The sequence below is a fragment of the Amphibalanus amphitrite genome, unplaced genomic scaffold (assembly GCF_019059575.1).
Source record: "Amphibalanus amphitrite isolate SeventyFive unplaced genomic scaffold, NRLGWU_Aamphi_draft 000187F_arrow, whole genome shotgun sequence".
NCBI classification, from domain to species: Eukaryota; Metazoa; Arthropoda; class Thecostraca; order Balanomorpha; family Balanidae; genus Amphibalanus; species Amphibalanus amphitrite.
Window position 1 is genome coordinate 129,219 of NW_024881682.1, and position 13,922 is coordinate 143,140.

Consider the following 13,922-nt stretch of genomic DNA (forward strand, 5'->3'; position numbering starts at 1 on the left):
TGCGAGCATCAGGGGTGACGTCACTCAGGATCTGTCTCTGATTGGTCGGCGGGGGAGTGACTGTACCTTCTATAGATGGCCTTGCGTTTACCAAGCACGCAGGCATGACAATTTCAATTTAACCCCCCATTTCAACCTTGGGGCACAATACATTCCGCAAACGCGCCTACATCGCCACGTTTGACACACACGTGTCGACACGCGCGATAACAAAATATGGCGCACATGGCCCATGGTGCACCTGGCGAAAATTGGACGCAACTTCAGCTTCAATTCTGCTTACTAGGTGGCACTACTTTATCTGGATTTCGTCCTCTACGTCCTCTACACGAAAAGGAAAAGATAAATAAAATGCTTTCAAACGAACAATTTTTCTTTTTGGTGATTGCGCTACAATCTTTAAACAGAAAATATTTTCTCAGGCCACACGGCTCAGAATAAGCATCAGACAAGAAGAGAGGAAGGCAAGCGAAAATACTTTTATAGCACCTGAGGAGAGACGTAAATGACGCACAAGCGACTTTTGAGGCGCAGGAAGTGCTCGAGCCCAAAGCATCGCCACCAGAGGCCGGAGACAGTCGCCAGCTGTGTTCGTTGGAGTGTGGTTGCTGTACGACGTGCTCCTCTCGGCCACGATCTTCACGTTTGATAGAAGATTCCATCACTTCAGTGGCTGCAACAGCCACAGCTAACGAGTGACTCTCCCCAAGCATTAGCTTTTGTCAAGCCGCACAATGCGCGAGTTCAAGGTTGTAGTGCTTGGCTCGGGCGGAGTGGGAAAAAGCGCCCTCACAGTTCAGTTCGTCTCCGGTCACTTCATGGAGAAATATGATCCTACTGTCGAGGACTTCTATCGCAAAGAAATTGAGGTAGATGGGTCACCATGTGTCCTGGAAATTCTGGATACAGCTGGCACAGAACAGTTTGCCAGCATGCGAGACCTCTACATCAAGAATGGCCAAGGCTTCCTGGTGGTGTACAGCCTCACAAATCACCAAACATTCCAAGATATCAAGAACATGAAGGAGCAGATTTCCAGAGTAAAGGGCTCAGACAGAGTTCCAATTATGCTGGTCGGAAACAAGGTTGATCTGGAGAATCAGCGGGAGGTGTCAACAGTGGAGGGAATGGCTCTGGCACAGATGTGGGGCAGCCCATTCCTGGAGACCAGTGCCAAAGTCAAGACCAACGTCAACCCAGTCTTCTCCGAGATCGTCCGGGAGATGAACGACAGCCCTGAAGTGGAAAAGGGATCATACTGCTGTACAATCCTATAGCGTTGCGTGCAATGCTACTCTAGCAAGAGTGGATGAGGATTCTTCTTATTTAATGTGCTAAAGGTAAGTGTTTGCATTTTTCTCTTCTGGTTGTGTGAACTCTATGCAGTCTAACATCTTTTTCCTTGTCTTCTGTCTTGTCTTGCTAAATATGATATCCCCTAATCTATTGATTTGTAGTATAACAATGGTAGCGCTTAATATTATTGATTTTTCAATCCTCCAAATTCTTTTAAAAAGTCATGAATTTCACTATGAGTGCATTGTACTTTAAAACTTTAAACAGTGAGCAATGTGAACAGCCAACAGAGCTATAAGCTTCATTGGTTAATGCATTCTCAAGTAGCTTCTTTGTTAGCCTCCTGATTCATTTGGGATGAGAACACATTAGTCTTTATTCAGCCAAGGTGTCACAAGATTGTGTAAAGGTTTTCAGTTGCCTGACCAGCTGTGAGCCCCTGCAGATGGGGTCTAATTGTTAAAAGTCATTTGGAGTGGTCAAGATGCCATCGCCCGTCAGTCCAGTAGGTATTGAGATCCACTTCCCAGCACAGTCGCCAGTTAGACGGAGCTCGGGTGGCGCACCGGTCGCATGGGCCAGTTTCTGGGCTCTGACCTGTGGCCGACCCTCCATGTCTGCTGGAGACGGTGCACACCAGCCAGAGGTCACGTTCGGTTCACGGACCCGGTGTTCGCCGTCACGTGGCTCGCTGCCAGGCATCACATTCTCCGGGGACGTACCGTGAGGCGTCCTTTCCGCTGGCGTAGAATGTTGGCGTTGTAGTTCACGAGAAGCGTTTCATAGGGCAGCTTTGTGAGCTCATGTTTGGGACAAACGGATGCCCGACATTCGTCAGTCTGTTCATTGTGTCGTGACGGCCGGCGAGTCAGCCGTCGTCGGTGGGCCCTCGAGGTACGCTCCAGCTGGCCGCGTGCCCGATGTTCGCCGGATGCGCCCCTCCGCCAGTCGCCCATGGCCACCGACCGGTCCAACCAGGGGCGTAGTTTTATGTATGAATGTGCGGATGGGAGCCCCCCTTAGACCTTAGCTGGTGTTTTTTTTTTGGGGGGGGGGGAGGTTGCTTTTTGCGGGAAGGGGATGGGTGGATATGCATTCTGTATTACCTATTGGCACGTGGATTTGTCTTCCTGTCTTTTGATTAACATTTTCCTTGGGGGGAAAGCTCAGTCATAACTTATTTCGCGACAGTAGGTTAGCTGGCAGGACACTGCCGACACCTCTGCATCAGCAACGGTCAAGCTCTGTTATCTGTATCCTCCCCGGGCCCTTGCCTTTCCCCTCCATGCTTACAGAGCTGTGCTGTTTTGCCTCCATCAGACTCTGTGTATAAGGTTTATCAGGACAGAGAAGCGTGGCACCCGCGCCGCCATCCGGTGCCGCCGATACGGGCTCTGATCTCTGACCCTGCCACCGGGTGCTCGCGTCCTCACTGGCTATCGCCACGGTGTGACCGGCGTGTTTAAAGCGTGATTCACATCGCCAAGGGTCTCTACCGGCGGCGCCTGCGGGTGTCACGATAATTGGTCTGTTATTCCATGACGTTGAAGCGAGGCGTCCATGGCGGGTGTTCAAAGACATTCCGATACAGCAGTCGTCGTGATTATCGCCAGGTTTCACGAAATAATTCATGACCAATAAGCCTAGCATTCCGTGCAGTCGATCTACATGCATGCGGCGAAAGGCAGGACCGAGAAAGTTTGCCCGTGGCGAGATGTGAACTTGGTTAGTGCGGTGGTCTGTTTTATTACAGAGCGCCGTTTTCTGCTGGGATCGGCTCGGATTTATGACATCGTGCGCCGGTCGCGCGGCCACCCCCTGTGGCGAGAAAGCTAACGTGCGCGACCCGACGCCTTGAGAAAGGCAGGTGTCTTCGGTCAACGGTCATCTGATAACGCCATCCACTCGCCAGAGAACCATCAGTGTCGTGAGCCATGCAGACATGAGGAGAGCTGCGAACACATGAGCTCATCAGTCATCAGGGTGCGGGTCACTGTTGCGACAGAGCTTGTGTGATCTTGAGGATGAAGGCGTAAGTGGTTGTCAGGGTGCACTTGCGAGCTTTGTCACGACATTGTAACTCGTAATACCTGGCTTTGATGTGCGCCGGTGTTGCCGGCACCTGACTGATTCTACGAGCTCTGTATGAGCGCCATTTGTAAGGCTGTTCTGGTGCTTCTCAGAAAAGGCGGCGGCAGATTAGGCGGAAATTTGCGGTTAAGCGCAAAGTGGCTGCAACCTTGGCACACCCCTTGGTTCCGAGCGCCGATCCAACAGGACCTAGCTTACTGAGTCTTTGCAGTAAAAGTGATTCAAACAGTGACCCATTAAAATCAAAAATGTTCCTAAGTTTCAATATACAGCAATCGTTGCTGAAAAAGTCCATGCTCCCTTTGTCAACACGGATTGGGACCTACGGGCGCCCGCCGATAGCGCTGTTCACCATCCCGCCGACTGCACTCGTCTGATGGGTGACGTCACCAGTTCGGCCTCAGTGACGTCACCAGTCCGGCCAGGCGGCGGCGGCCATTGCGCAAGTGCAGCGGTGCGGCGGCGCGTGTGGCTCCAACACTGGGTCAGAGCAGCGACACAGACGGGGCACCGACCCCTGACCCGGGCACGCGCGCTGCTGCTCGCGACAGATACGGATGATGCGCCGGGCGGCCGGCGACAACGGTATTGGCTTGTCTGATGGCTACATGCAACCAGTTTTCCTGTACACTCGATGTGGCATTTGTCGATGTCGGTGTGCGGGATAAATTTACTCGTACAGATGTTGCTGTCGTGGTTTTCAACTCTACGGCCGTGAGAAAGAGCCGAAAGCAACGCCGGAGAGGTCTAACTGCCTATCAGTGATGTTTGTTGATCGGCACTTGTCCGGTCTGTTTGCTGCCGAGTGCAGCTTCGTGGCGTGCTCCGTGTCAGACGACCAGGCAGTTTCATCATCTCGCATACGAGGCAGTGATGCGTCAGGGTCACCGCCATAGCTCGGCCGTTCGCCGCATCCCGGCGATTCAGGACCGGTCTCGGCATCACGGGTGTGCCACCCAAGAGCACTGTCCGTCATCCATCTCCTCTTGGCTGTTAAGAATGTTATACAATTAAGTGACGTGCACTTTTGTGATGACCATACTTGGGTGAGATTATATGGCACACAAGTCGTTACTGGCCTACGTCTGTAATATTGTAACTGCAGTACGCTGAGCACGTTCTACTGTCTATGAAAGGCAGTCCCTAGTCAAACTCAGACTAGTCGGCGTGTCCGCGTTCGATTCGCAACTGCAACCGTTTCGACAGTGGATGAGCGATTGGTTTGACTTGGGCACCTGGTTTCTGTGCTCCTCTGTCCAGGCCTAGCACGCGAAATCTGCAGCGGGACGTCTTCTCGCAGATTGGAACGTCATCGCCTTCTGACCGGCCAGACTCACATACCGCTGGGCTGGCGTCCACTGGTTAAGACCGGTCTCGGGGTTAGTTCACTCCGCGATACCCATTCGTGACGGCATATCACGGCGCTGGAGACGCCCGGCCCGGCGGCGACGGCGTCTCGATGCAAAACTGGCTCTCGACGTCCGTACGGCCTTGACACGGCGGGCTCACGGAATGTGGGCCGACCGAAACTGTCACCGGCGTGCAGGGCGCGCGTCCAGCTCGCGTGCGAACGGCTCGTTCTTTTTCCGGAGGCCGTTTCATTCGCTAACGACGACTGCGAGTGGTGGCCGTTTTTACGCGTGCTTTGCGCGTCGGGCCATTGTGCGGTGCCGGTCGCGACTGTGGAGCCCGTATCGCGTTAGCAGTCGGCCGGCGGCGATGACACAGAAATGTGACGCGCCTATTACTCAGCAGAGCGGTTGCGTGATGATCGTTAGCAGACCAGGCACTCAGCGCGGTGAGGGCGGCACGCGGTCTGCCTGAGAACGCACCGGCACCTGTGGCGGCGCCGCATGCATGTGCGCAATCATAGAGGCAGCGTGAAGCTCGTCATCGGATTTCAACTTAATTAAGCAGCTGCGAGCTTCTGCGCTTCTCAATAATATGAATAATTGCGTTTGATGCTCACTCGATTCAATCAACCTGACTAATCAGACATGTGGCGGCGGACTGAGTCAACCTTGCATGGTGTACCAGCATGTAGGTACTGGAGCCTACAGCACAGCGATTCAGCAGTCTCTCCAGTCGTCATTCAACAGGCTCTCCAGTCGACCGACCGGACATGCCGACTGTTGGCTGGTTGCTGACCGCAGACTGCAGATAGACCATCTCCAGACGGAGTGGACGCCACCGACCTGCCCCCACTCGGCCCAGCCTGGTCTCGGGCCGCCGGCGGCTGTCTCGCCGCTCTCACGTGCCGACAGCCCGCAGCGGGGGCACGGTTCGTCGGAAGGTCATCTCAGGCTCAAAAGAAACGGTAAATACCATTCGAAAGCTGACGGTGAGCTGAATCCAAAAATGTAATTTTTATCAAAATCGATCGATGGCCTTTTTTGAAAATTGCGTTTTTGTAAAAACTTTATAATTTTTTATTTAACGGGCTGTCTCGGGTATTCTTGAAAACATAAACACGTTTTTTTCGAGTTCCAGTGAAAGCTGAACGCCAAAAGAACAATATTTAGCGAAGCAATATTTCCTAACATTAATATGCGTCTCCCACAGCCGACAATAAGGCGCAATCACACAGCTCAGTGTCACGATGGACCAAAGTCGGCCACACAGAAGCGTGAGATGGCCCTTATCGACTCGCAGACCCGGCGCTCTCGGCCCGCCTGACCAGCCACGGAAAGAACGTTCGGCTCTCGTTCTACTAAATAAATGTCATATTTGTCAGTTTAACTGTCCACATCGCTATTAAAGTTATTCAGGATACCTGTGAGGAAAACTCATTGTTCTGCTTGATTTACAACATGCTTTAATTTACATTTTTCTTATACATGTTTTGTTCCATCCAGCTGCGCTCAGTGCCCGCGCAGGTGAAGTGAGCGGGGTTTCACTGTCAGAGGCTGTACTGGTGACAGCTGCTCGGCCGTGCGACCGGTCAAAGGTTACCCTGCCCCACCGGGCGCTACCCCCACTCCACCCGAGCTGAGGCCGGTGCAGCCTCTGACATTTCAGCGCGGCCAATTTTCCTTATATGGGCATGATACCAAGCTCAATTGAGCAAAGTAGACATGAACAAATGCAAATTAATGCATGATGTGAAGATGACCGAGCAATGAATCTTCTGCTCATGTATCCTGAATAACTCCAGTACCGACTTGAATCGTTAAACTAACAAATATGACGCCCGTTTAGTAGCACGACAGCCGAACCTCCTTGCCGTGGCCGGTCAGGCGGGCCGAGAGCGCCGGGTCTGCGAGTCGATAAGGGTCATTTCACGCTTCTGTGTGGCCGACTTTGGTCCATCGTGACACTGAGCTGTGTGATTGCGCCTTATTGTCGGCTGTAGGAGACGCATATTAATGTAAGGAAATATTGCTTCGCTAAATATTGTTCTTTTGGCGTTCAGCTTTCACTGGAACTCAAAAATACATGTTTATGTTTTCAAGAATGTCCGGGACAGCCCGTTGAATAAAAAATTATAAAGTTTTTACAAAAACGCGATTTTCAAAAAAGGCCATCGATCGATTTTGATAAAAATTACATTTTTGGATTCAGCTCACCGTCAGCTTTCCAATGGCATATATCGTTTCTTTTGAGCCTGAGATGACCTTCCGACGAACCGTGGGGGCGGGCCTCCCCAGCGTCGCTCGGTTCGCCAGAAACCGAGCACGCGCGGCGGCCCTGAAATGCGTCACAGCCGCGGTCTGCACAAAACGCCAGCCGTCGGCCTGTGGCGAATGTCTCATCGTTGTGTGTGATTAGCAACTGCGCCATAAGCGCTGCTTGGAGGCCGCCTGTACTACTACGAAAGATTAACTTTGATGCAAGTAGAGATTCCTAACGGAAAACTTAATTAGCATCTCTCCGCTTTGGTATACCAGCTATGCGTCACGATGAAGCCGATATCAGTCTCTGGATCGACCATTGCGCTGTGGCTACCCCTCCATCGCGTCGCACCCAGCGTCGTCGCGTTTTAGCCTCCGCCAGGGTCGCATGTGAGCGCCGGGTGGTGCGGCGTCGCGTGCCGTCTGTGAACGCCCTGAAAGGCGCCGGGCTGTGTAGCCCTCCGTCCGCCGGTGAACCGCCAGTCGCCGTCCTCAAGACACAGCGCCGCACGCCACTGGCCTGTAAACAAGTGAAAGGAAGAATTGGCGTCTCGTGGCGCGCTAGTCGCCGCCGGTGCCAAGGTGTCGCTGCTACGATTGGTACGACACGGTATTGCTGCTCGCTATTCTGTTCAGGCAGTGCTAGCTAGCAATGGTTCTGTCTCACTACATCAAATGATTCCGGCCTCTAGATTTCGTGATGGGAGCAGTAGCAGCCGCTGAGCGCTGAACAACCACTTGGTAATGTGGCTTGGACAAACAGATGGATCTGAAGAGGTCGGTGGAGCGGCTGAGACAGCGCTTTCTCCCTGCGCCAGCTAATGCCAATGACAGGAGGACACTCAGCGGGAACGCCGGCGCCTCTTTTAGCTCCGAGACGAACCCGAGAGATCGATTAGCTCCGTCTGTGACATGTCACTGCGGTTCGGTCCGGTAAGAAGAGCAGCCGGAGAGAAGACCGTGACAGTCTGGGGCGACAGTAGAACGAACTCTTCAACAGACAGCGCCTAGTATTTGCTCCAGCAGTGACTGGCTGAGGGCAGCGATACCCTTTTCTTTCCAACGGCCTCTCCAAACGGCACCGGGCGCCCAGCTGTTGTCAAGCTGCCGAACAATAGCCAGTCTTGTCACTGAGTGCATAGTGCACTGTACGCTGTGTACAGACCACGCCGTCGGGACGCGTGGTGCACAAAGTCCACCCAACGTCCGTGTCGCCGCTGTCCGTGGCTGTCAGTCACGCTGTCCGTCTCGCGATAGAGCTGCTTCGCTGTTACACACGTGCCTGCGTTGGATCTAGACGTGTCTCGGCGAAGCTTTCCAGTCCACTCACTCATCACCCACTCATCCGCACCCGGGTGACGCTGTTCAAGTTATATTGGACATAGATGATACTATAAGTTGACTCCGTGGTGTGGTGACAAATCTGAAAAACGACCGTAAAACTGATATCTGGCATTCTTGTAAACCATATATGATCGCTTCATATCTTTTTGACGGCTGGGATAGCGGTGGCGGTCTATACGAACAGTTGGTTACTGCCGCTCCCATAATAACCGCTTTTATTGATCGCCCGTCTGATCCGACGGCGAATAGATCCATCCGTGATAATCACGCTATGATTGAGCCTCTAAGCCGAAATGTTATTTTGAGCCGACTTATCGAGCTAAGTAAGTCAGCTAAGCGTCCTACGTCAATCATATTCCAGGGCCATACGAGGCGTTTATCCTGCCCCAACTGCCTCATTACTCGTACCGTGACGCCCGGCTTTTATTCTGGCATCTGTCGCCATCCCTTGCCGGATACAAATGCACCCGTTCCTAATTGGCGCTTCTTCGCTCATTCGATTGCACAATTTCTGCATTGCGGTCTTCCTATGTTCAGCCGGTAATTCGGCGGCAGTAATCGTCCCTTCACGACGCTCACCGCACAGCGTGGGGCGCCTTCACCGGGAGGGCGGGTCGGCTAACCTGGGGTCACGGGTCAGCGCGGCAGTCGCTCAGTGTGTCTCAGGGGGCCACAGGTCGCTGCTGAGGCCCGCGGCCGCGCCCAGTTGCGACAGTGGCTGAGACCGGCGCACTGCGACACTGGCTGCCACCTCTGCGACCCAGTGGCACCGGCGTCGACCCGCCGCTGCCAGTCGGTGTCTCACACCCGGTCGCCGCCCGTGGCTGTGGTGAAGGGACGTCGCTGCGCCTCCTCGGCGCTGAGAGGCCACCCGCCGAGGCGGTGACTCACCACACGCGTGTGGCCGCCCCTGGAACCACCACGCGCACTCGGCGTCTTCCGGACCGCCTCCGAGGCGTTGATCCCCCCGCAGACCAAACGCAGCGTGCCGGAACGCAGCGCCGCCCGCGCAGACCCACCATCAGGGGTGTGGGACGCGGGGCGGAAGGAGTGGCGAGCGGCCGTGACGCCGCTGCCGCCCGTCACTGGTGGCCCAACAGGCGGCGTTATGGACGGCCAGTCAATAGCCGGCGGGTGTCATTACACATTTGCCGTGCTTTCTACGGCGGTGTTTGTCGTGGTGGCCGTCAGGGCGGTGCAGGCTGCACCGGCGAGCGGCACCTGCTGCTGGTCAGAGCTGGGGGCCCGATGATTGATGGTGTCTGGGGCGCTGTTAGATTACTGCAATAGGCTGCTTGATCTAGAGCGAATAACGTCTCTTTTATCCTGAGGCGGTTTCGCCTTTCGATAATTTTAATCCCTGAATTCATGATAGGCTCTGGTAGCCATATCTGATTTAAATCTGCAATCAATTGGTGCGGATTTGTGTAAGCGACATCATTTCAATGCAGTGGAGCTATAAAATGTATTTCACGCTGTGACCCAGGAGTGCCGTGGTGCTGCGGTCGGGCGCTGTGTCTGCACCAGGGTGGCGAAAGGCGGTGTGACCGGGCGCGGCGCCGGGTCCTGCGACCCCTGTCGAAAGCGGCGCGCCCCGCCAGCGGTCGGGCGAGCGTGACACGGCCTCCGCGCTCCGTTGCTCGCTCTGAGAAAGGCCGAACGGCCGCTCCGGACCACCGCTGGTTCTGGGGCTGGGCGGAGCCGCACGGTGGCGAGTTTGTGGCCAAACCGCAGCCCTCTGGGCGCGGCCGGTCGAACGGGCCAGTGACTAACTCACGGTGACTGGCACGGGCTCTCTGTGTTGGTTTATAGCCGAGCGACCCCACCTTGACCGTCCTCCGAGCGGCTGGCGGCGCACCTCGCCGTGCAGGTGTGCTCTGATCACACACCAGATATGCCGCCGCCGCGCCGGCCTTGCCCGAGTTGTTGGTGCGCGCGCCTGACTGCGCCAGTTTGGTCGCACGTGCGTCACCCACGCGCCGCGCGCTCGGTCAGATCGTATGACACACCCACGCTGGCCGCGCGGCACGGTTGGTGCCGTGTAAACGTGTCCCGCAACCGGCCTTGTCCTGGCCGCTGCGGTGTGCGCCGTTCGAACACGGACAGCTGCGGCGCGGCTCGCAGCTGCGGCCTGCGGCTGCGACCCTCCCCGGCGCCCGCGGGCTGCGGCCGTTCTCAGTCGCGAAGTGCCCGAAACACACCCTGGGTGTGTTGGCGCGGTGAATAGCCCGACCCGCTAATGTCTCTTGGTCACGTTATAGTGCATCGTTAAGCGCTGTGTAATGATTTATGAGTGGCGTGATGCCGAAATTAAGTGCTGCCGCACGGAAACTGCAATCCGGCTCTGTTGTATTTTTGTGTAGAGTTTCATCCTCATGTGCTATGTATGTAAATGGTCATAGCCCTTCGCCTCAAATGGCAGACACATTTACGCTAATAGCGGCTGGTCCGCCATCACCAGCCCTGCCCGGCCGTCCGGCCGCCGCTGGTTCAACGTCCTGCAGCTGTGACCCTGGGGCAGGTTTGGACGGACATCACGCAGAGCCGGGCTGTGCGGCCTCGGCTGACAGGTGCACTAATTGAGCTGATAATGGGGCGTCGCCGCCCCGCCCAGCTGCGCCAGAATCGCCGTCAGACGACACTCCTGGCGCGCCGCGATAGAGATGTGATTGCATACTTGATTCGAAGTTCCAGGTCTGAACTGAGCCCATTGCGACAGCAGGAGGCACAAAGTTTCAAACACCAAAAGTTTGACACTAAACGAGGTGTCTGCGTCCATAGCTTGATCAGATTTGGGAAGTTGCCGACGCCTCTCGGCCTGATTCAACTCTATCTAACTTGGTTGGAATCGCCAGCGTCGACATCGCTCATGGGGCAGCTTTGTCTCGCAGCTGGGGTGCGGAGCGTATCAGGGACCCACCCGCCAGGATCAGTCGGCAGGCCACCGCACCGGCCCAAGGCCGCAGCGCGTCCATCTGCCCTGCCGGTCACCGGCTGTGCCGGGACGCGCCGGCGGCAGTGTCACGACGTAGGCTGTGACCAACGTCTGCAACTCCGCGATAGGCCCCCCCCTTACGGCCACATTGGCTACTGACATAAGACTGACGAGCGTGGGTCCCGTGTACGCGGCCCTAAACCCAACAACTCCTGTGGTGCAGGAGAAAAATGTTATTTTGTGTTGGTTCTAACAAGGACATTAGGACAAGTCGGTTACGGTTTGGTGCCCATCTCGCACGATGTCATGTCGAGGGCTCGTTTGCTCGTCGGAGCATGTTCGCGACTGTCACGTGACTATGCTGGGTGGTAGTGGGCAGGACAGCTCGGGTGGCAACAGGCCGGACAGAACAACCTGGAGGTGGTCGGATGGTCTTAGGAGCGGAGTGCCTTTTGTGCCGGGCTGGACGATTGGGTCTTCTAGGCGCCTCTGCAGCACAGCCCATGTGATATTCAAATACCCAGGGTTGTTGACTAGCTGAAGCTGAAGCCAACCTAACAGCCAGCGCTGACCGAGCAAAGCGATCTGAGTTACGTCCATCACAGAACTGAGGAGTAAGAACGCTTTTCCAGGCTCTCCTGTGAATAACCATTGACCGTAGCCAGTTTGCGACGGTATCTTGTCATGCAACGGAGTAAAATCTTGGAGCTCGTTTACTGAAGTGTACATTACCTTCTTCAAAAAGTTACCGTCATTTGTTGAACGAATAACGATTATGTTGTCATCGAATCAGAGTAGACCTAATTCACAACGGCTGTCTAAAACGGATTGTGTTCTCTCCAGCACGGTTGAAAAATTAACATTCCATCACGGCGAAGAATGTATTTTTGTAGAGCTTAGTATGTGATAGAATGGTTGGCATGATCGGCCGTTGTCATTCGGTCGGCGTTTGATATGTTCTGGCCGGCATTCCGTCTGGCGGACTGTGTAGGAAAGGGCGCCACTTAGGCGTTGTCCATCGGATATCCATTACACCCTACTGGGGCGTGGCTGCTGGCGGTGACGGGCCGGGCGGCCGGGACACCAATATCACTGAAAGTGGCTCTCCTGTTTCGTCCGATATTGGTCATGATATGCTCGTTCGTTTCTGGTCTGTCCAAGCGAGGCGGCCGCGTTGCGATCAGATTGTAGCTGAGCTGGGCGCAGAGCCGTTGGGAGATCGGCTCAGGAGGGGAGCTCCACCCTTTCCATCAGACAGGACCGGTCCCACGCTCCGTCTGGAGCTCTGCCTTGGTGGCTGGGACACCACCCGTCCTAATAGATGGTATGAAAATAAAATGTCCCAAATCATTTGCATTCGTTTTGCTCGATTTGCTGTGAATAAATACAACTATGAAAATGTTATTTGATTTTCAAGCATGCTTTTCTCTCTTGGATACGGTGGCTAAGCACACTGTAGGTTGGACTATTCAGATTTGTGAGCGTAATTCTATTATTTCGTTCTTTTACTAGTCCCAGGTATCCCCTGTCACTCCATTCCCTAAAGAGAGCTGTTCATACCGGTACGTCGGTCGAATCCGACGGTCACAGCCGTCTTGCAGCCGGGGCCTATCCATTCACCTTTCAGTGAAGCCCTTCCGGACACGGGGTGCCTCCGCTCCACAGGTGTCACGGCCCGGCTCGAATCTGCCGCACGTTATGTGCAGCTGGTGGGTAAGCGTGCGCTGTGCGTGCAGAGCGGCAGTCGGACGCGGCCGGCGGCGGCCCGGGACGGCGTTTTTGCACGGTGTCCGCCCGCCGCTCGGACGGCCGCTCCGGTTTTTGCTGGCCGGCCGGCGTCCCGGGCCGCGCGCCGGGCTGCTGAGAGTGAGATGCGACGACCGGCGCCGGCCCGGGTCGATATACCTGTGGCGCTGTCACTGCTGCCGCGACAGCGCGCTCTGCTGCTGCTGCTGCAATCGGTCCTGACGGGGTAGTTTGCCGCGCCGGACAGAGGATGCCGCGGAACGTACCTCGAGTAACGAACGTCACGGCCGTTAACCATGCACCCATCGCTCTAATGTCGGCAGTAAACAGGCCCATGTCTGCCGCAGTTCCCAGAAACATATGGGCAGCGAGGAGGCTTCGTCCCAGGGCGGCACGACGCGCAGCGGGCGGCGAGAGCACGCCGCGCCGTGCGGTGTCACGACCGATTTCAGTTTCGTTGGAGCGCAGAGCGACCGACGAGAGCGAGAGCCGCTCGCCCGGCGAACCGGCCCGCCCCCGGTCGGTCATCCAGACGGCGGTGGAAAGTGACAGCAGCCCCAGACCTCTCCGGGCATTGTGTGCGGCTGGAACGACGAATTTATTCGAAAACTAGGCTATTGTTTGGGAACGTTCGTTGTTCTGCCTCAATAAAACTCGAAACTACAGCATTTGATATTTTGTTCCTGTCTTGCTGGGCGCGGTCAGGCACGCCCTGGCGAGCACCGGTGAGGACTCCGGCTCTTGCCATGTCATAAGCTGCCCGTTGGCACCGTCAGTGAGACGGTCGCTGAGCCAAGCTGAACGGAGTCGGCCGAGCGCTTCGTAAACAGGAAGACTGAGGAGCTGTGACTGGCTCGGTCCGCCCACCACCAAGGACACCTGTCGGCGGCGACAGGTCG

At 55.5% G+C, this 13,922-nt stretch overlaps 1 protein-coding gene across 1 annotated transcript in view; it reads left to right on the forward strand.

Moving 5' to 3' along the window:
- Positions 1-565: 565 nt before the first annotated feature.
- Positions 566-13,922, forward strand: part of LOC122384375 (ras-related protein Rap-2a-like) — a 31,107-nt gene continuing 17,750 nt past the window's right edge. Inside the window, exon 1 of the mRNA XM_043371733.1 lies at positions 566-1,340. Within this exon, the coding sequence (XP_043227668.1) occupies positions 735-1,277 (543 nt within the window). The 5' untranslated portion in view covers positions 566-734 and the 3' untranslated portion in view covers positions 1,278-1,340. The remainder of the gene's footprint in view (positions 1,341-13,922) is intronic.